The 21,446-nt window shown below is 43.6% G+C and overlaps 1 protein-coding gene across 7 annotated transcripts in view; it reads left to right on the top strand.

Annotated features, from left to right (window-relative positions):
- The window catches only part of colgalt1b (collagen beta(1-O)galactosyltransferase 1b), a 34,739-nt gene that overhangs the window by 5,274 nt on the left and 8,019 nt on the right, over positions 1 to 21,446 (top strand). For 4 of the 7 annotated variants that reach the window (XR_009650583.1, XR_009650582.1, XM_060899270.1 and 1 more), the window contains exons 2-11: positions 12,441 to 12,551; positions 12,652 to 12,769; positions 14,582 to 14,716; positions 15,488 to 15,692; positions 17,000 to 17,119; positions 17,263 to 17,339; positions 17,876 to 17,982; positions 18,680 to 18,812; positions 19,116 to 19,243; positions 19,461 to 19,667. Coding sequence is in view for 4 of the 7 variants with exons in the window: in XM_060899270.1 (XP_060755253.1) it covers positions 12,441 to 12,551; positions 12,652 to 12,769; positions 14,582 to 14,716; positions 15,488 to 15,692; positions 17,000 to 17,119; positions 17,263 to 17,339; positions 17,876 to 17,982; positions 18,680 to 18,812; positions 19,116 to 19,243; positions 19,461 to 19,667 (1,341 nt within the window). In the remaining 3 variants the exon portion in view is untranslated. Of the gene's footprint in view, positions 1 to 12,403; positions 12,552 to 12,651; positions 12,770 to 14,581; positions 14,717 to 15,487; positions 15,693 to 16,999; positions 17,120 to 17,262; positions 17,340 to 17,875; positions 17,983 to 18,679; positions 18,813 to 19,115; positions 19,244 to 19,460; positions 20,910 to 21,446 lie in introns of all 7 variants that reach the window. The other 3 variants (XM_060899272.1, XM_060899271.1, XR_009650584.1) reach the window with 2 other exon arrangements.

Genomic DNA, 21,446 nt, shown 5'->3' with positions numbered 1-21,446 from the left:
CTCCCCTCTCTCACCCCTCTCTCTTTCTCTGCTGTGTGTGAATCTCTCTCCCCCCTCCCCTGTCTCTTTCTCTCCCTCCCTCTCTCTCCCACTGTGTGTGACACTCTCTCTCTCTCTCCCTCTCTCCCCCCACTGTGTGTGAATCTCTCTCTCTCTCTTTCTCTGCTGTGTCTGAATCTCTCTCTCCCCCGCTGTGTGTGACTCTCTCTCTCTCTCTCTCTCTCTCTCTCTCTCTCTCTCTCTCTCGGCTCCTCTCGGCTCTGTTCGTCTCCACTCGGTTTTTTTTGGAGAGAAAGAGCCGCCTGGTGAAACATCATCAGCCCTGTCAGGATTCACTCACTCAGTCTAAAGACTCTGTAACTTTTGTCCCTAGTGGTGGTTCCTCTCTTCATCATCTTCACACATCTGTTACATGCTCCATCATCATCATCATCATCATCATTTCACTTTAAAGAAAAAGGTTTTAAAAAAAGCCCTCACAACATCTATTTTCAAGACAAATCACACCAAAGAGCAGGACTGTTTTCCCTCCCCAGTTTGTATTTATTTGTTTGGTTGAGTTCGGTTTTCTTATTATTTGAACAGCTAAAAAACTTGAAGACAGGGCAGCACGGTCAGATCACAGTTTGAGGTAAATTGCATGTTTGTAAAAAAAGAAATGTAGATAATTTACCAAAACAAACTGGTACAAATAACTGTGAGTTGTTATAATGGTGATAATAGCATGTTGTTATAGCAGGCTACACTATAATATACAATAAACGTGTGTGTGTGTGTGTGTGTGTGTGTGTAGTGAGAAGGAATGTGGTGAGGTGACACACTGGGATCAGGGCGGTGAATGAGTTTTGCGCTTGACTGAGTGAGAGTAATGTTCTCCTCGCCTCACTGGAGATACAGTTTAATACACGATCTGCTGCAGCAGGAAAAAAAACTTTAAATTGTAATTTATGGATAAAATAGTTATGTGGTGATGATCATCTCTCCAGTAGAACAGTTTACACCACAGCGCTGCTGAATCCTGGCTTGTGATTAGTCAGAAAGTGTTGATTCATTTTCTAGAACAGCAGTGCTGACAGTCATCGCAGGTTTGTCGTTATTTTTTCGAATACGTTATGGTTTCTATAGTAACAGCTCATTGACGGGGGCCCGTTGTGTGTAATGGCTGATACGGTGAGGAGACGTTTGTGGAAAGACATGGAGCGACATCATCATGTTGTGTTGGCGTGTATAACTGGCCTGTAATTACATTATATTAATGCCATTTAACAGACGCTCTTAGGTACCTTGCTCAAGGGCACTTCAGCCATTCCATTCCTGCTGGTCCAGGGAATCAAACCAATAACCTTTTGGTCCAAAAGCTCCTTCTTGAACCATTAGACCATGTTTTCCCTCAGAACTTTACACAAGTCTTAAATTCGAATCACAATCCATCGAGTTTGTTTGTTTCGGTGTCATCTGAAGGATCAACTGATCATCTCATTTCAAAAAGATTCACTTTTTACACATTTACTTCCCAAACTAAAGCAGCTGTCGATTCGGTGTGTTTAATCTCCAAACCTGAGTTGGTTGAGTAACACGGCTGTCACTCAAACATGTTCATCTGGGATCCTGAGTGGCACAACAGAGAAACCTGTCATCTGGACATTGTGAGTTCAAATCCCAATGATGCCATAGCCGTCTGTGGCCGGGAACTCAAGAGAGTAAAATTGGCCGTGCTCTCAGGAAGCGAGGGGTGGCACACTCTCTCTACCCTGTCAGTTACAGTGACTCTAGCCAATCATGTGCAGAGGTGGGCGGTTCCTCCAAGTGTTGCCTGAGCAGCAGTTCGAAAAAGATGCAGTCAGCCGGTTTCACGTGTCTTAGAGGAAACACATCATATCCTTCACCCTCCCTGATTGGTATAGATAACGAACATGGCTATGTTATAGTCTGTATATTATATGATCACCGCGCACTGCTCTGTATAGCTGTATTATTTTATTCTCCTGCTGTTACAGTAGCGCAGTTTGACACGTTGCAGCTCGTACACGCCGTACTCTGTGAATACAGTGGTGCTTGAAAGTTTGTGAACCCTTTAGAATTGTCTATATTTCTGCATAAATATGACCTAAAACATCATCAGATTTTCACACAAGTCCTAAAAGTAGATAAAGAGAACCCAGTTAAACAAATGAGACAAAAATATTATACTTGGTCATTTATTTATTGAGGAAAATGATCCAATATTACATATCTGTGAGTGGCAAAAGTATGTGACCCTTTGCTTTCAGTATCTGGTGTGACCCCCTTGTGCAGCAATAACTGCAGCTAAACGTTTGCGGTAACTGTTGATCAGTCCTGCACACCGGCTTGGAGGAATTTTAGCCCGTTCCTCCGTACAGAACAGCTTCAGCTCTGGGATGTTGGTGAGTTTCCTCACATGAACTGCTCGCTTCAGGTCCTTCCACAACATTTCCATTGGATTAAGGTCAGGACTTTGACTTGGCCATTCCAAAACATTCACTTTATTCTCCTTTAACCATTCTTTGGTAGAACAACTTGTGTGCTTAGGGTCGTTGTCTTGCTGCATGACCCACCTTCTCTTGAGATTCAGTTCATGGACAGATGTCCTGACATTTTCCTTTAGAATTCGCTGGTATAATTCAGAATTCATTGTTCCATCAATGATGGCAAGCCGTCCTGGCCCAGATGCAGCAAAACAGGCCCAAACCATGATACTACCACCACCATGTTTCACAGATGGGATAAGGTTCTTATGCTGGAATGCAGTGTTTTCCTTTCTCCAAACATAACGCTTCTCATTTACAACATAAAGTTCTATTTTGGCCTCATCCATCCACAAAACATTTTTCTAATAGCCTTCTGGCTTGTCCACGTGATCTTTAGCAAACTGCAGACGAGCAGCAATGTTCTTTTTGGAGAGCAGTGGCTTTCTCCTTGCAGCCCTGGCATGCACACCATTGTTGTTCAGTGTTCTCCTGATGGTGGACTCATGAACATTAACATTAGCCAATGTGAGAGAGGCCTTCAGTTGCTTAGAAGTTACCCTGGGGTCCTTTGTGACCTCGCCGACTATTACATGCCTTGCTCTTGGAGTGATCTTTGTTGGTCGACCACTCCTAGGTAGGGTAACAATGGTCTTGAATTTCTTCCATTTGTACACAATCTGTCTGACTGTGGATTGGTGGAGTCCAAACTCTTTAGGGATGGTTTTGTAACCTTTTCCAGCCTGATGAGCATCAACAACGCTTTTTCTGAGGTCCTCAGAAATCTCTTTTGTTCGTGCCATGATACACTTCCACAAACATGTGTTGTGAAGATCAGACTTTGATAGATCCCTGTTCTTTAAATAAAACAGGGTGCCCACTCACACCTGATTGTCATCCCATTGATTGAAAACACCTGACTCTAATTTCACCTTCAAATTAACTGCTAATCCTAGAGGTTCACTTACTTTTGCCACTCACAGATATGTAATATTGGATCATTTTCCTCAATAAATAAATGACCAAGTATGATATTTTTGTCTCATTTGTTTAACTGGGTTCTCTTTATCTACTTTTAGGACTTGTGTGAAAATCTGATGATGTTTTAGGTCATATTTATGCAGAAATATAGAAAATTCTAAAGGGTTCACAAACTTTCAAGTACCGCTGTACATGATTGTGAAGCCGTTGCAGGTCTGCACATGTTTGACACGTCTCAGTTTCAGGTCAGTGTTTGAATCACACTGTGTTTATTTCAGGATAACTCTTAGTGCTGTAGGTCCTGAGGCCAGATCTGTGTACAGTAAATATCTTTAAATTCCAAGTGTTTATACAGAGAGACGAGTGCTGAGGTGGCACAGGCTGCGTCTCCTTCACTGCGTCACACTTTCTCACACACCGTATTTAACGCAAGAGGAGGTCGAAGGCATGTGAGGTCAGCGCTGGAATCTCATCTCATTATCTGTAGCCGCTTTATCCTGTTCTACAGAGTCGCAGGCGAGCTGGAGCCTATCCCAGCTGACTACGGGCGAAAGGCGGGGTTCACCCTGGACAAGTCGCCAGGTCATCACAGGGCTGACACATAGACACAGACAACCATTCACACTCACATTCACACCTACGCTCAATTTAGAGTCACCAGTTAACCTAACCTGCATGTCTTTGGACTGTGGGGGAAACCGGAGCACCCGGAGGAAACCCACGCGGACACGGGGAGAACATGCAAACTCCGCACGGAAAGGCCCTCGCCGGCCCCGGGGCTCGAACCCAGGACCTTCTTGCTGTGAGGCGACCGCGCTAACCACTACACCACTGTGCCGCCCAGCGCTGGAATTTACGGCTTTATTTTAAAGAGCTGTATGTCTTAGTCAGGAGGTAAACTTTCTGTCGTGTTTGTGTTCATGGGCATGTCTCATTGAACCACAGCACTCCTTTTGATGCTCATAGAGTATGCTGTCATCCAGCATAAATTTATGGCCAAAATCGCAACAAGGAATACTTTGGTCGTGATTTGAGCTCATGGTTTGAAAACACCGTAATGTGACGGAGTTTGTGTCACTGTGACCAAAAACAGTCGAAGACAAAGTTTTGAGAGTGAGAAATTTGATTAAAATCTCAGTGTGTGAGCGCTGCTGTGACACTCGTCTAAAATCCACCAATAGGACGACAGCAGACTCGCAGGACAGTTACAGATACAGTGACAGCAAAGGAGAAATGTAAATGAAAGATGCTAATGGACATTAAAAATCTCTTCATTATATCAAGATCACGCTGATTGATGACGTAAACTGAATGTAGTTGTGTTCTTTAATCACAGGTCTACCGTTAGAGGATCTTCATCATATAATCCGACATGAAGACACGCACTATCACAGAGAGACTGTTTATTGTATAGGATCTCGTAGAGTGTGATGAGGAATCATCTAAAAAGTGCACAATATTACTGGAGAGAGAGAGAGAGAGAGAGAGAGAGAGAGAGAGAGAGAGAGAGAGAGAGTTTTTTTAGAGGAAGCTTATGGTATCCAGGTGCCTTCAAAAAAAAGAGAGCAAAAAAAAACCGAAGTTCCCTTCAGGAATGTGTGAGATTGAAAGAGTGAGAGAGAAACAAACTGGAATAGAGATAATAAGATGAAAGAGATGAGGTGTGTGTGTGTGTGTGTGTGTGTGTGTGTGTGTGTGTGTGTGTGTGTGTGTGTGTGCGCGCGCTCCGTTAGATCTTTCCCTCAGCCTCATGGTGCTGGAGTCAGTGATTTGTTTTGTCTAGAATTTTCTGGAAGTACATTTCATGAACATTTCAGAATACAAAATAACATCGTGTGTGTGTGTGTGTGTGTGTGTGTGTGTGTGTGTGTGTGTGTGTGCGTGTGTGTGTGTGTGTATGCGTGTGTGTGTGTGTGTGTACCATCTAGTTGTGAAATTCACACCAGAGTACAAGATGAGAAAATAACGAGTCTCAGTATGAACAGAGGCAGCATTCCGGATATAATACTCTCTCTATCTCTCTCTCTCTTGCTCTCTCTCTGTCTCTCTCTCTGCCTCTCTCTTGCTCTCTCTCTCTGTCTCTCTCTTGCTCTCTATCTCTCTCTCTCTTGCTCTCTCTCTCTCTCTCTGCCTCCCTCTATCTCTCTCTCTCTTGCTCTCTCTCTGCCTCTCTCTTGCTCTCTCTCTTGCTCTCTCTCTATCTCTCTCTCTTGCTCTCTCTCTATCTGTCTCTCTCTTGCTCTCTCTCTGTCTCTCTCTCTGCCTCTCTCTTGCTCTCTGTCTCTCTCTCTTGCTCTCTCTCTCTATCTCTCTCTCTCTTGCTCTCTCTCTCTATCTCTCTCTCTCTTGCTCTCTCTCTGTCTCTCTCTCTGCCTCTCTCTATCTCTCTCTCTTGCTCTCTCTCTATCTGTCTCTCTCTTGCTCTCTCTCTCTCTTGCTCTCTCTCTCTGTCTCTCTCTCTGCCTCTCTCTCTCTCTCTCTCTTGCTCTCTCTCTATCTGTCTCTCTCTTGCTCTCTCTCTCTCTTGCTCTCTCTCTGTCTCTCTCTCTGCCTCTCTCTTGCTCTCTCTCTCTATCTCTCTCTCTCTTGCTCTCTCTCTCTATCTCTCTCTCTCTTGCTCTCTCTCTCTATCTCTCTCTCTCTTGCTCTCTCTTGCTCTCTCTCTCTTGCTCTTTCTCTGTCTCTCTCTGCCTCTCTCTTGCTCTCTCTCTCTATCTCTCTCTCTTGCTCTCTCTCTTGCTCTTTCTGTCTCTCTCTCTTGCTCTCTCTCTCTCTTGCTCTCTCTCTCTTGCTCTCTATCTCTCTCTCTGCCTCTCTCTCTCTAGCTCTCTCTCTCTCTGCCTCTCTTGCTCTCTCTCTCTCTGCCTCTCTCTTGCTCTCTCTCTCTTGCTCTCTCTCTCTTGCTCTCTCTCTCTAGCTCTCTCTCTCTCTGCCCCTCTCTTGCTCTCTCTCTCTTGCTCTCTCTTATTCTTTGCCTCTCTCTTGCTCTCACTCTCTCTCTCTCTCTTACTCTTTGCCTCTCTCTCTCTGCCTCTCTCTTGCACTCTCTCTCTCACTCCCTCTCTCTCTCTCTTGCTGTCTCTCTCTCTCTCTCTCTCTCTCTCTCTCTCTCTCTCTCTCTCTCTGTAAAAACAGCCCAACATTCCACACATCACAGGACTCAGGTTCTGCTGCTCTTTTCTTTCACAAGTTCCTCAGCCTTGATCTTCTCTCTGTTGTTACCATATCATCATTTTACTCTGTTATTTCATCATCATCATCATCATTTGCTGCCTCACATTTTCAGCCACTCAGTGGTCATATTAGCTATTCAGAGGCATGTACAGCCAAAAGTATGCGCACCCTGACCAGCACACCCATATGTGGTTCTTCCCCAAACTGTTCCCACAAAGTTTAAAGCACGCAGTTGTGCAGAACGTCTCTGTATTCTGTAGTGTTACAGTTTCTCTTCACTGGAACTCAGAGTCCAAACCTGTTCCAGCATCACGATAGAGCCCTGCACTCCCGCGGGAGTCCCGCGGGACTCACGGGACCCGCCGCAAAGCAGTGCGGCGCGGGACAAATTTTGAAAGCTCATTGCGGGCGCGGGCGGGAGTGCACATATGTGGGCGCGGGCGGGAGTGCACATATGCGGCGCGGCCGGGAGCGGTGATAAGCTGCAGTCCCGCTAACTAAAAACGTGTTTGAAATAAAATTTATAAATTATTAATTTGTCTATCATATAAAATTTGTGCTGGATATTTTATTTGGCATTAATAAAAACATTTTAAGATGCCTAAATTTGCAGAGAGAGTCAGCCCATGTTTACATTAGACCGTATCAGCGGATCATCAGATTAACATTTTTAAAATGATTAGTGTGCACACAGCAACACCAATACACGATTTGCGTGCACACAGCAACACCAATACACGGATACGCTCGGCTCCGCAGGCATCCTGCGCTCCAAATCACTCCGCCCTGAACAGCGAGTGCCCTCTGGAGGGTGCGCACTCCGGCCCTGTGCAGCTCACAGAGCGCGCGAGTGAAGTGCACGAGCAGTGATTCGGGACTGAGCCGCTGTGTGTGTGATCCCAGTGCATATCACTTACCACTTGCAAGTGGAAGGATGGCAAGCCTAAAGACAATCATAACTACACAATGGGCAGTATTTGCATCAGTATTTGCAGTATTTTCATACTTTTATACTCTTTAATGAAAGGTGATACAAGGCGGAAGTCCGCGCCGTTTTTCAGCAGTCGCATCACATGACCAACGCCAGCGAATCAGGAAGGTGGATGTCACAGTGACGTTGTCCAATGACGACACCAGCTAGAGCTCAGCACAGCGTATTCGCGTATCTCAATGTTTACACAGCACCGGAGCTGACACGATCTGGATTGAATGCGTGGACGCTGGTGGATTCCCGTTTCCCGGCGTTTCCAGGCGGTTTAATGTAAACGGACAGTGCATCCGCGAAGAAAACGAGACAGATACGGTCTAATGTAAACGTGGCCTCAGATTGCCCGATTGAGTGAGGAATAGCATCTTAAATTTGCCATTGATCACCCTAACGGGAAATCCTTTGATCACGCTAATGACTCACAGTTCACACCTAGCTAACAAGAGAACCATGAGTGAAGTGCTTGAGTTAGTCTACAACTCTAATCAGAGAGACAGGTTACACAGTGACGGTAGGCTTGACTCAATGCTATCCCAGAAATCCTTCCTGTAATATGCAAATTTGGCTGTCCAATCAGAGGCAGCCAAATTTGCATATTACAGGAAGGATTTCTGGGATAGCATTGAGTCAAGCCTACCGTCACTGTGTAACCTGTCTCTCTGATTAGAGTTGTGCACTCATGGTTCTCTTGCTAGCTCTGCTTTGCAATAAAAAAAAAAAAATGGTACAAAGCAAGCCCATTCACTTTTTTATGCTGATCAGAGAATTACAATGGTTTCTCATGTGATAAAAATGTGCGATTCGCTATTAAATATTTTAATCACTTGACAGCACTAATTATTATTATTAGAGACAGTACATGCTGAATTCAGAAACAAGGTAAATAATAACAAACGTGAACGTGAGCTGTAGATATTTATGCTCAAATCCACTCAAAGTAGGGGGCGGGGCACCATCACGCTGTGTCAAGACAAGAACTTTCCTGAGAAATAATGCGAACGTCTGCATCATGCGGGATTTGCGGGCGGGAGCGGGACAAAATATGGCAGGCGCGGGTGGGGGCAGGACTGAAAATCATAATTCTTTGTGGGCGCGGGCGGGAGTGGGACTGCACAATGCGGGCGCGGGCGGGAGCGGGACTGAAAAATCCGACCCGCGCAGACCTCTACGTCACGATGCTCCTGAACACACACTGAGCTCCATGAAGACATGAAGTGTAAACCCTGACTGAAGTCAACTTCACTGAAGACCTTGGGGATGAACTGGAACTGGAGCCTCAACAACATCCAGCATCAGGGTCTGATCTCACTAATGCTCTTGATAATAACTGAATAAACATAAATCCCGACAGCCACGCCCCAAAATCTAGTGGAAAGCCTTTCCAGAAGAGAAGAGGAGAAAAGAAAAGAGTGGAGCTTATTAGACCAGTGAAGGAGAATAAATCTAGACTGAGATGTTCAACAGGGATATATAGATGTGATGGTCAGGGACGCACTCTACACTTAAAGATGTTTGGTGTCAAAGCACAGGGAACGTTGGCATTATCTGGGATCAGTGGAAGAATTTCAGAAGGGAAACTTTGCCAAACCAGTGATTCGACTTTTAAAAAGTTGGTGCATGAATGAAGGAGACAAAATCAGACCTGCTCTTTATGTCTGTTTCTAATAAACAGTCATATTTGGGTTTAGAGAAAAATTTTCCGTCATGCAGTGAGACACTGTTATTCAAACAGGACAGATGCAGACGTCTGACTCATAAGTTCCTCTGTGTGTGTGTGTGTGTGTGTGTGTGTGTGAGCGAGCGATAAAGTATGATGGGAATCATTTTGCCGTCCTCACCGCGGTGCGAGTCGTTCTGATCTGATTGTTAAATTTCTGTCAGATTTCCAGTGAAGATGTCTGTAGGTCAGATAAACTCCAAACCTGTGTATGGTGTCTACAGGAACAGAAAGAATGCAGAACGCAAAACAGACAAATAAAATAACTGGTTTTTTTTTTTTTCCCAGAGTTGAATACAGTATGCTTCAGGTTTAAAGGTGTGTTTACTCAAAATTAGTTACGATTAGGTCGCTCATGTTTAAGTTCAAGAATATCTGAGTGATTTTTTTTTTTTTTTATTCTTTGACCCCACCCATTCCCACAGATGTACACAAAACTCCTCCTCCAGAACCTTGCTTGTTGAATTCAAACAAGAGTATCCATAGGGGTGTTCACACGGCAACTTTTACTCCGGTGTAGCACCGGGGCTGTCCCGGTAGAGCGTTCACACGGTACAAAGTTATACCGGTGTAAAGCTGCTTAAACCGGTGCAAATCTAACCCTGCTCGGGAGGTGGTTTAAGAAATTTACTCCGGAGTAAATGCTAGTTTGCAGGGCAGCACCGATATAAAATGGGACGTCTGAACGCTACAGGGGTAGACTCGCTACGCGTGAGGAGAGTTGATTACATACGGGCATTGCATAATTTGCATCCTGATATTTTGCGCTTCCAAAATGGCGAATATCAACAACAACAGAACTGCGTGTCTTCCAGTGTTGCCAGATTGGGCGGCTTTAAGTGCATTTTAGCGGATTTGAACATAATTTGGGCTGGAAAACGTCAGCAGTATCTGGCAACACTGGTGTCTTCATCCACGTTGTTTTCCTGGCGCTTGGTGATGCCATGACAACCGGGAAAAGGAAGTACATTTTCACGCATGCGCATATTTCATTTCCGCATTATTACTATCGTATAGCACGGTCGCAAAAACTGCCGTGTGAACGCAAGTGGGGCTGCACCGGTGCTAACACGCTTCTCTCTAGTAAGCAGGGTTGTGACGTGTGAACGCTCCACAAAATTTACACCGGTGTAAGATATATCGCAACAAAATACATCGGTGCAGCATTGATGCAAATATGTGCCGTGTGAACACCCCTCATGACGACTAGAGTTAGCTTTAGCAAGGATGGTCATGACATCATTTTCGATCACACTTGGACACTCATTTGTTGAAAAGCAGAGTTATAGCTCCATAAAGACACAAAATTCGACATGAGGATGTTCACATGTGCAGTCCTTTATTTTTTGTAATGAAAAACAAAATGGATCGAATCCATTTGTTATGGAAAGCAGGTCATTCAAACGGTTTAGAGCGTTCTACCGAAACTTTCATCTCCAGGACTAAATTACTGCATTTCCTGTTGTTTGGTTTTGCATTTTCCTTTTTGCTCACAGGAGAATTATCTGGCTGTGCTGGGCTTCTTACTGATTTCAGCCATTGTTTAGCCCTTTGATGCAAAACATATGCACACCGCTTCTAATGCACAACATGGGTCAAAAATGACCCGCATTCATTTTCCAGGTTATTTCATGCTGACTGAGTTTTTCTTTGCTCTATCTTTTGAAATCAATTTATTTTATGATTGAATATTCCAAGTATTCTTTAAATATCTTGCTTTTAATTACCACAAATCATTAATTTATTTTTTTCTTTCCTACTTTATGAACAAAAATACTTTTTATATTACTACACATGGGTCATCCAAGTGTGATTTAAAATTCATCTCATCTCATTATCTGTAGCCGCTTTATCCTGTTCTACAGGGTCGCAGGCGAGCTGTATCCTATCCCAGCTGACTACGGGTGAAAGGCGGGGTTCACCCTGGACAAGTCGCCAGGTCATCACAGGGCTGACACATAGACACAGACAACCATTCACACTCACATTCACACCTACGCTCAATTTAGAGTCACCAGTTAACCTAACCTGCATGTCTTTGGACTGTGGGGGAAACCGGAGCACCCGGAGGAAACCCACGCGGACACGGGGAGAACATGCAAACTCCGCACAGAAAGGCCCTCGCCGGCCACGGGGCTCGAACCCGGACCTTCTTGCTGTGAGGCGACAGCGCTAACCGCTACACCACCGTGCCGCCTGATTTAAAATTAAATGTTTTAATACTATAATAATAATTTGTTTCAAGTAATTACTTTAGCAGTGAATGGGGCCAGTTATTTATTTATTAACTATGTCGTTAGCTAAGCCAACTACAATAAAATTAGCTAACTAAAGTAGAATATGTCAACAGCTCGGTAGCTAATAGTAATTACTTGTAACTTTCTGACAAGTAATCTACTCACTCTCAAGGTAACCTAAACATCATCAATTTTCAATCAAAAAAGATGGGCAAAGGGCGCTGTGCTGAGCTGTGAAATGTCTGACACAAGCACAATTCACAGTTCCCACCAAACGCTGTAGTAAATGCATGCGGGTCGGTTCTGACCCATGTGTGTAAACTTGATGTAGAATTACAAAAGCTGTGCTTGTTCATAACTTAAGAAAGGAAAAATAAAAATGATGATTTGTGCTAAACAAAAAACAAGATATTTACTGCATATTTGGAAAAGTAAATGACAAAATGAATTTATTTCAAAAGTATATCATAGAAACACTCAGCCATACATGAAATAACCTGGAAAATGAATGCAGGTCGTTTTTGACCCATGTTGTGCATTAGAAGGGTAGTCATACAAAAAGGGTTTTATTCAAAAAGTAAGAAAGGAAAAAATGAAATAAGGATGTATGATGATCAAAAACAAGTTAATTGAGGAATACCTTGAATACTGAATGATGGAATTAATTTATTGCAAAGATATAGAAGATAAAAACTCAGCCGGGTCACTTTTGACCCATGTTTTGCATCAAAGGGTTAAAGGGGCGTTAGGGCGTGTCGTCTATAAAATGACTGACAGGAGGCCCATTCCAAACATAAACACGAATTTGCTTTGTTCTCAGATCTGACTGACTCCTGTCCTGGTTGTGCTTGTGGCAGGGTGGCGACGGACCACAATGCGGACAACACGGTGGCCGTCCTGCGCGAGTGGCTCGTTAAAGTGCAGCGTCTGTATCACTATGTGGAGTGGAGACCGCTGGAGGAGCCCAGGTGAGAGAAACACTGATGAAGGAAACTTTAGTCTGAGACACACGTCTACGCCAGTGAAGACTGACATTAGCTCTTTGTGCTCCTCCTGGTTTTGTGTTAGCGGTTATGAAGATGAGGACGGCCCGAAGCACTGGACCGACCTACGTTATGAGCACGTGATGAAGTTACGACAAGCAGCACTGGACACGGCGAGGCAGATGTGGGCCGACTATTTCCTGGTACGTCACTTAAAATGTTCCCCAGTGCTCTCAGATGGAAGTGAAACCCTGAGCTGAATCCACAGCTGTCTACAGAAGGAACAGCGAAGACCGATAAACTCATCTTTCTGCTAATACAGTAAAGAACATCTGGAGAACATCCAGTTTAATTGTTATACTGAGTTTATCTTGTATGGAAATGTCTGTAAATGTTAAGATAAAATTAGCATGCTCACAGTCAGCATGTTCACCATAGTATGTTCACATTTAGGCCTTCGCAGTAATTATTAATGTTAGTTGTTAGCATGCGAACTGTTCGCATGCTATCAGTTAGCATGTTAGCCATAGTATGTTAGCATATTAGTTGTTAGCATTTTAGCATGCTAGCTATTGGCATCTTAGCACATTAGATGTTAGCATGTTAGCATTAGTATGTTGGCATGGTAGCTGTTAGCATGTTAGCAGTTAGTATTTTAGCATGCTCGATGTTAATGGTTTGCTGTGTCAGCCCAATCACGCTGTGAGCTCAGCCATTTAAAACAGATTCTCGAGCATGAGGTCTCATGTCTGATTCGGTTCCTGTTGGTGACCCTCTGCTGCAGCTCAGCAGGCACACGTTGCGGTTTCCCTGTGGAAATGCAGTCTGGTTTTCATTTATATTTCAGTTGATAATGAATTGCAACTAAAACTTTTGGAACAGCTTCAGTTCTGTCCTTTAACTCAGAATGTTCGGAAGGTGTCCACAGTTCAGGTTTAGCTGTTTCTGTCGCGATACAGGAGACACCCGAAAACTATGACTTTCTGCTTTTTGATCTTGAACGCAAATAAAATTCAGCTGGTGAAAAGCCGATTCACTGAAAGGAACAGACGAGCATTTGCGTCACGCAGCTGTTACTTTCACTTTGTGGTGAACTTTGACCTGTTAATTCGCAAACCTTGATTTGGTTTTGTGAACCAATCGAAAACTAGTGGGCGGGGCCATGCTTTCTTTAAAAATGCATAGTACACTGTGGTGTTTATCATTCCTGCTGTTAGCATGGAGTCATCTTTTACACTGATGTATGCTAGGGGCTTTTAGCTCTCTGCCGCTAGCATTTTCTTGTAGCATTGGCCAATAAGACGTGACGCCAAACCCACAGGCTCCTCGAAGACATTTCCTTACCGTTCCAGGATAATGCTAACTACTCAAACATATTGATTGTTTAATTCTAATAATAAATTCTAATGCTAGTTGCTAAGATGTGTCATTGTTCAACTGGACTGAAAGTAAAAACCAGTCGACTGGAGTAAGACTCAATGCGTTTTCATCAAAAAGACTAACTACAGGCTAAATCTTTATGCTGCATCAGTGTCATGTGGCTATCGCTAAAAATATCAACCTCAGATGCTAGGCTTCTCAACTGTCGTTGACCTCAACTCACTATAAACACAAACATGTTCATTCAGTCACATAAATATATCCAGTTTGTATGAAACCCAGCCGTGTACATTGGGTCAAATGTCATGCCATGTCCTCTATAGGTAGCAGTTTTAGTTTTATAGTATTTCCAGAACCTCTACCCTCTGATTAGCGTCTTTTTTCCCTTAGCGCTGTGTGCAGAGGGGTATAATCTGTCCTGTGTGTGACATGCAGTTTGCTGTATGATGTTCACTGTGTGCCGAACTCCTGTTATTATGACTGCGTGTGTTTGTAAGCCGCTTCCAGACCACGACAGGGCGAGTGTGTATAAGCATTACAGAGCCGCAGGTCAGTTGTGTACACTGTCCCCTGTTGGATATGGGGTGTTATTTACATCTCTCTCTCTCTCTCTCTCTCTCTCTCTCTCTCTCTAGTTAGTGGACTGTGATAATCTTCTCACGAACCCTGACATCCTGTGGAAGCTGATGAAGGAAAATAAAACCATTGTGGCACCAATGTTGGAGTCCAGAGCTGCGTACTCCAACTTCTGGTGTGGAATGACCTCTCAGGTAGTGTGTGTGTGTGTGTGTGTGTGTGTGTGTGTGTGTGTGTGTGTACTTGTTACATATTGAGGACCAGAAAGCATTTTTTTTACTAACAGAGTGAGGACATTTTGTCTGGTCCTCACTTCTTCAAAGGGCTGTTTGAAGGGTAATAGTCAGTTTTAGGGTTCAGGTTAGAATGAGGGTTAAGGTAAGGGGCGGGGTTAGGGATTTAGTTGTGATGGTTAGGGTAAGGGGCGGGGTTAGGGATTTAGTTGTGATGGTTAGGGTAAGGGGCGGGGTTAGGGATTTAGTTGTGATGGTTAAGGTAAGGGGCGGGGTTAGGGATTTAGTTGTGATGGTTAGGGTAACGGGCGGGGTTAGGGATTTAGTTGTGATGGTTAGGGTAAGGGGCGGGGTTAGGGATTTAGTTGTGATGGTTAGGGTAAGGGGCGGGGTTAGGGATTTAGTTGTGATGGTTAGGGTAAGGGGCGGGGTTAGGGATTTAGTTGTGATGGTTAGGGTAAGGGGCGGGGTTAGGGATTTAGTTGTGATGGTTAGGGTAAGGGGCGGGGTTAGGGATTTAGTTGTGATGGTTAGGGTAAGGGGCGGGGTTAGGGATTTAGTTGTGATGGTTAGGGTAAGGGGCGGGGTTAGGGATTTAGTTGTGATGGTTAGGGTAAGGGGCGGGGTTAGGGATTTAGTTGTGATGGTTAGGGTAAGGGGCGGGGGAATGTGTTATGTTAATGAGCCCCTACAAAGATAGAAGTACAAGTTTGTGTGTGTGTGTGTGTACAGGGCTACTACAGACGCACCCCAGACTACATGCCCATAAGGCATCGGGAGAGGCGTGGCTGCTTCCCCGTCCCCATGGTTCACTCCACCTTCTTGCTGGATCTGAGGAAACAAGCTTCCAGCGAGCTGGCCTTCTACCCCCCACACCCCGACTACACCTGGGCCTTTGATGATGTCATCGTGTTCGCCTTTTCCGCCCGCATGGCAGGTGTGTGTGTGTGTGTGTCTGCGCAAGATTGTGAAAGAATTGTTTGGAAAGAGTCTCGAGTATCGGAGGTGAAGCTGGAACTTTTCTGACATCTTCAGGACGAAACATTACATTACATTCATGGCATTTAGCAGACGCTCGTATCCAGATACCCAGAGCAGCCTGGGGAGCAGTTTGGGGTTCGGTGCCTTGCTCAAGGGCACTTCAACCATTCCTGCTGATCCAGGGAATCGAACCGGCAACCTTTTGGCCCCAAAGCTGCTTTTCCAACCATTAGGCCATGGCTTCCCCAATACGCATATCCCCCCTTTAAATGCCACTCTGTTGGTTACCTTTTTCTACATAGCACTTCATCTCATTCTGACTGAATCGGAATCAGATAGCATCGGACTGAATCAAATCATTAGCTTGTTAACTGGATTGGATTGGAATGGAATCGGGGCGTCTGTGCCAACACCCCGCCCTGTTCTTTACGTCTGTGAATGTTTTATACTAACGTGTGATATTACAGAGGACTGCTACTGATAAATGTGTCAAACACAACGAGTTATGATGCCTACTATGAAAGATAAAGTTTTGACGTGTGTGTGTGTGTGTGTGTGTGTGTGTGTGTGTGTGTGTGTGTGTGTGTGTGTGTGTGTGTAAATGTCTGTTTGGGTGTGTCACTACATCAGGATGAGGATTTCCATTTTGAAACATACCACAAGTGTGTTAATGCTGAGAGAGAAAGAGAGAGAGAGAGAGAGAGAGAGGACTCTATGTTTCTTTGCAGGTTCTCAGTAACATGAGGAACAAGCTGCATGGGTTTTTATTTATTTATTCATTTTTGTTTTTATTTTTTGTCTTATTCATGTGAGAGAATAAAGACAGAAAGCCTGCTGTAATGTCAGCAAGAGCAAGAACTTACATGTTTCTTGACTGTTCCACAAAAGCATCAATGTGATATAAGAGGAATAAAACACTTGAAGTGTGCTTTTCTACCAGCTTCATGTCAGGTCATGTGACACCAGCCTGGCATTGATTATTTTCCTACAACAGCACACCCTGTCACATCAGCATTAGCTCCAGTCCCTCACCTTAAAGGTACACTTCAGCATTAAGCTGACACTTAATGCTTTATTTCCCAGAATTATTAATGAACGTGTTTATTTACTCATTCCTCTGTTTCGGATGCAGTGCTGCGTCTCTCGGCTTCTCCGTTGTGGCAGAATTTATGATTCTGTTTCATTATCACACTTTCTACTATCAGTGTTCTGTTACTTGAAGCCAATCTGGAAAACTCTGGAAAACTTCTTCTCCTTCTCCAGATGTTCAGATGTACTTGTGTAACCGAGAGACTTACGGCCACTTCCCTGTCCCGCTGCACGGCCGTAATTCCTTGCGAGACGAGGCTGAGAACTTCCTGCACACTCTGCTCGAGGTCATGGGTGAGTCCATGTGAAGGATTGTCTCATGGGTTTAGAGGAACAAGACTTCTGTCTCCTTTTTTACATTAAACACGTAAATGGTCTTACTTTCCTGTAACTGTGTGCCGTACGGTATATACAGTGCTCCGTCTCTGTGTTCTCAGTGCGTGGTTCTCCGGTGGAACCCTCGGCACATCTCTCCGTCCCTCCTAAACATCCTGATAAACTGGGCTTCGATGAGGTGAGACTGAGTTTCTGATTCACTTCTGATTGGTCAGAAGGTGTTGATTAATTCTCTAGAACAGCAGCTCTGACAGTAGTGCAGGTTTATATTAACGCACTCGCTCTAATACATGATCACTTCTATAGTAACGGCTCATGCACAGGGACTTGTACAGCAGATGATCATAAAAAAACATGTAATTGTTTATATGGTGTCTGCTTTTGCAGTTTCTCAGAAACATAAAAGGCTGTGTATTTTTTTTTTGTGCACTGCAAAAAAATTATCTTAGCAAGTGAAAATATCTTGAAAATAGTTGAAACGATCTAGTGTTTCCTGTTAGAAGAATACAAGACGTCAATTCTGAGACGATTAAACCCAGTTCTAGATTGCATCCAACTTATCAAGTTAAAATATCTGTCCGTGCAGCAAGTTAATTTCACTAGTATTGAGTAATTTTCTCCTCAAATTCAGTTTTCAGTTTTTTTCAGTGTGTGTGGAGGGGTGGGGTGGGAGTGGGGGGTATTTTGGAGATGTTTACAGGACTGGTGTTGTAGGTGTTCATGATTAACCTGCTGAGGCGTCCGGATCGGAGAGAGAGAATGTTGAGGACGCTGTGGGAGCAGGAGATCACCTGCAAGATCGTAAATGCAGTGGATGGCAAGTACGTCTGTCTCTCTCTGTCTCACACACACACAGCTGATTGCTAAATCTCCTGTCTCATTCGTGTGAATCTGTCTCGCATCTTATAAGTGTCCATGTGGAATGTTTCACATGTACACTACCGTTCAAAAGTTTGGGGTCACCCAGACAATGTTGTGTTTTCCATGAAAAGTCACACTTTTATTTCCCACCATAAGTTGTAAAATGAATAGAAAATATAGTCGAGACATTTTTCTGGCCATTTTGAGCATTTAATCGACCCCACAAATGTGATGCTCCAGAAACTCAATCTGCTCAAAGGAAGGTCAGTTTTATAGCTTCTCTAAAGAGCTCAACTGTTTTCAGCTGTGCTAACATGATTGTACAAGGGTTTTCTAATCATCCATTAGCCTTCTGAGGCAATGAGCAAACACATTGTACCATTAGAACACTGGAGTGAGAGTTGCTGGAAATGGGCCTCTATACACCTATGGAGATATTGCACCAAAAACCAGACATTTGCAGCTAGAATAGTCATTTACCACATTAGCAATGTATAGAGTGGATTTCTGATTAGTTTAAAGTGATCTTCATTGAAAAGAACAGTGCTTTTCTTTCAAAAATAAGGACATTTCAAAGTGACCCCAAACTTTTGAACAGTAGTGTATATATCATGTCTGATATCTCTCTCTCTCTCTCTCTCTCTCTCTCTCTGTCAGGGCGCTGAATGACAGTCAGATCCGTGCGTTAGGGATCAGCATGTTGCCGGGTTACAGTGATCCGTATCATGGCAGGCCGCTGACTAAAGGAGAACTTGGCTGCTTCCTGTCCCACTACAACATCTGGACTGAGGTGTGTGTGTGTGTGTGTGTGTGTGCGTGTGTGTTTACTGATGGGGAGGAGATTTTGATGGTTTTTAGAATGTGTATGTGTGAGGGGGGGGAAATAAGACCCGCATGAAAATAGTCCTGGTCTCCAGAATTACAGAAAAGACTCTGAGCTGCTTTAGTTTCAGTCTGGTGAACAGGATTATGGGATCATTTCCACCAGGAAGGGAATGTACAGGGCAGAGCTCGGCTATTTTCCAGTAAGGATTCCAACACTAGAGGTGTGTGTGTGTGTGTGTGTGTGTGTGTGTGTGTGTGTGTGTGTTAGATATTAGAGAGAAGACTACAGAAGTCTCTGGTTATAGAAGACGATTTGCGCTTTGAGGTCTTCTTTAAAAGGAAACTGCAGAAACTGATGCAGGAAGTGGAGGCAGAAGGACTCGACTGGGATTTAATGTGAGTACACACACACACACACACACACACACACACACACTGGAACTGATGACACTTGAGTGTGCAATTGAGTTAAATTACACAGTGCTGAATAATTAGAGGGATGGAAATGGAGAGATAATGAGAGAAAATGAGTGTCTTATCTTCTAATTAGATGAACAGTAAACTCTCTCTCTCTCTCTCACACACACACACACACACACACACACACACACAGTTACATCGGGAGGAAGAGGATGCAAGTGGATGATCCGGAGAAACCAGTTCCCAACATCCGCAACCTGGTTGAGGCCGACTATTCCTACTGGACACTGGGCTACATGATCTCATTACAAGGAGCCAATAAGCTGCTGAGGGCGGAGCCTCTGAGTAAAATGCTTCCTGTAGACGAGTTTCTGCCCATCATGTACGACAAGCACCCAGTGTAAGAGTTTAACACACTCGCTGTTTGTGTCATGGTGAAAAGGGATGAGTTTTTTAGCTTATTGTAATGAGTATTAACCCTCTGGGGTCGAGAGCTTCTCCGGTGAAGCTCAGCAGGTTTAGAGTGAGTAGGTCATGTATTTAGATAAATATCTTTGCAAGTTTGTCATCATACAAGCATGATAAACATAGTGACAGAACCTTTATTCTTTACACTTTCCTATGTGCCCACTGCCAAATAATATTATAGTTTTTAAATGACCTAAATTAGATGAAATGTAAAACTTGTCACCTTCCTCAGTCACACCGGAGTCGGAGCGCTGAGCGCGCAATTACGCATTCATAAAAAGACTTCACATGGTAACGGCATGATAATCACTTTCACTCTTTCGGTTTTGATTGGTTTCTCTTTCACCGTGGGAACGCCCAGCGTAAACAGGATAAAATATATCAGACATAGTTTAGCTTATTTGGAGGTAAAACTTGTTTCGAGATGGCACACGGATTTTATGCGCTTCATGATTCAGGACAGCGATTCAGTTCAATCTTGAGAACTGCAATACTGATGATGAACGGTGCCTTTTTTTTAACTTCGACTCAATCTCGCCACAGATCAACTCAAGTGTAAATATTTCTTCTATTTCTGATGAGCAGATCGGCTGATATGTTGTGCACTCTAGTGCATATACAGGAAACATGACTGAGCAATTTTTCCAGAGTTAAAAGTATTTTCCTCAAAATAGTTCATTTTGCTCTTTAGAGAGTAAAATTTGGAGTTGGACTGGGAGCAAAATTACAGAGTAATTGTGTAACAGAGTTGACTGTGGCTCTGAACTGAGTAAAATAGTACAAGAGTTAATTTCAAGACGGACTGAATAGAGTCAAATACCAAAATAAAGTCAAATAGCAGATAAATGAAGGTGTTGTAAAAATCAGTTTTAGAACTGGATTGGAATGTGTGAAAAAACATGACCTTACCCATTGGGACTTGACCTGGTGGGATTAAGAGATGGCAGTGGGAGGGGTTTTCACTCTTCTCATTGAATGGAATGGAATTTTTTTTACCCTTCTCATTGAATACCCCTCCCACTGCCAACCCTTTATCCCAAAACAATAGGACGTATTTTTTTTGACAGCCAGTTAATTGTCCAAATCAAAGGAGCAGCTTTAAGTTTTTGTGCTTGATCCATTCCTCAGACTGAACAGAATCACCTCAAGTGACCAAAACGGTTCAACACAATGGGTAAGGTCATGTTTTTTTCACACATTCCAACACAGTTCTAAAACTGCTTTTTACAACATCTTCATTTATCTGTTATTTTTTAAAAAGTACAATCATGACATACAGACTACAGAGATATTATTGTAGCTGAACTTGTGCTGAAAACAAAAAAGTCATATGACTTTGAAAACACTGCTTAGATTTGTTGAAATTGACAACAAAATCAAAGCAAACCAAAATCATTAGAGTGCCAGAAAATACCCTCAGAGCCCAGAGGGTTAATGAAGTTCTCAAAAAAAAATGTGAAATGTATATAAATACACTCCTCGGCCACTTTAATAGGAACTTGTTGTTGATTCTAAGATCCCTGTTCTTGGCTGCAGGAGTGGAACCCAATGTGTTCTTCTGCTGTTGCATGCTGAGATGCTTTTCTGCTCACCACGGCTATAAAGAGTGATTATATGAGTTACTATATCCTTCCTGACAAAAAGCCCAAACCAATCTGTCCATTTCCCTCTGACCCTCTCTTATCAACAAGGCATTTGTTTCCACCCACAG

Source organism: Neoarius graeffei, chromosome 18 (genome assembly GCF_027579695.1).
Source record: "Neoarius graeffei isolate fNeoGra1 chromosome 18, fNeoGra1.pri, whole genome shotgun sequence".
In the NCBI taxonomy this organism is placed as follows: domain Eukaryota; kingdom Metazoa; phylum Chordata; class Actinopteri; order Siluriformes; family Ariidae; genus Neoarius; species Neoarius graeffei.
Note: the sequence above shows the minus strand (reverse complement) of the source record. Positions and strands in the feature narration are given on the sequence as shown.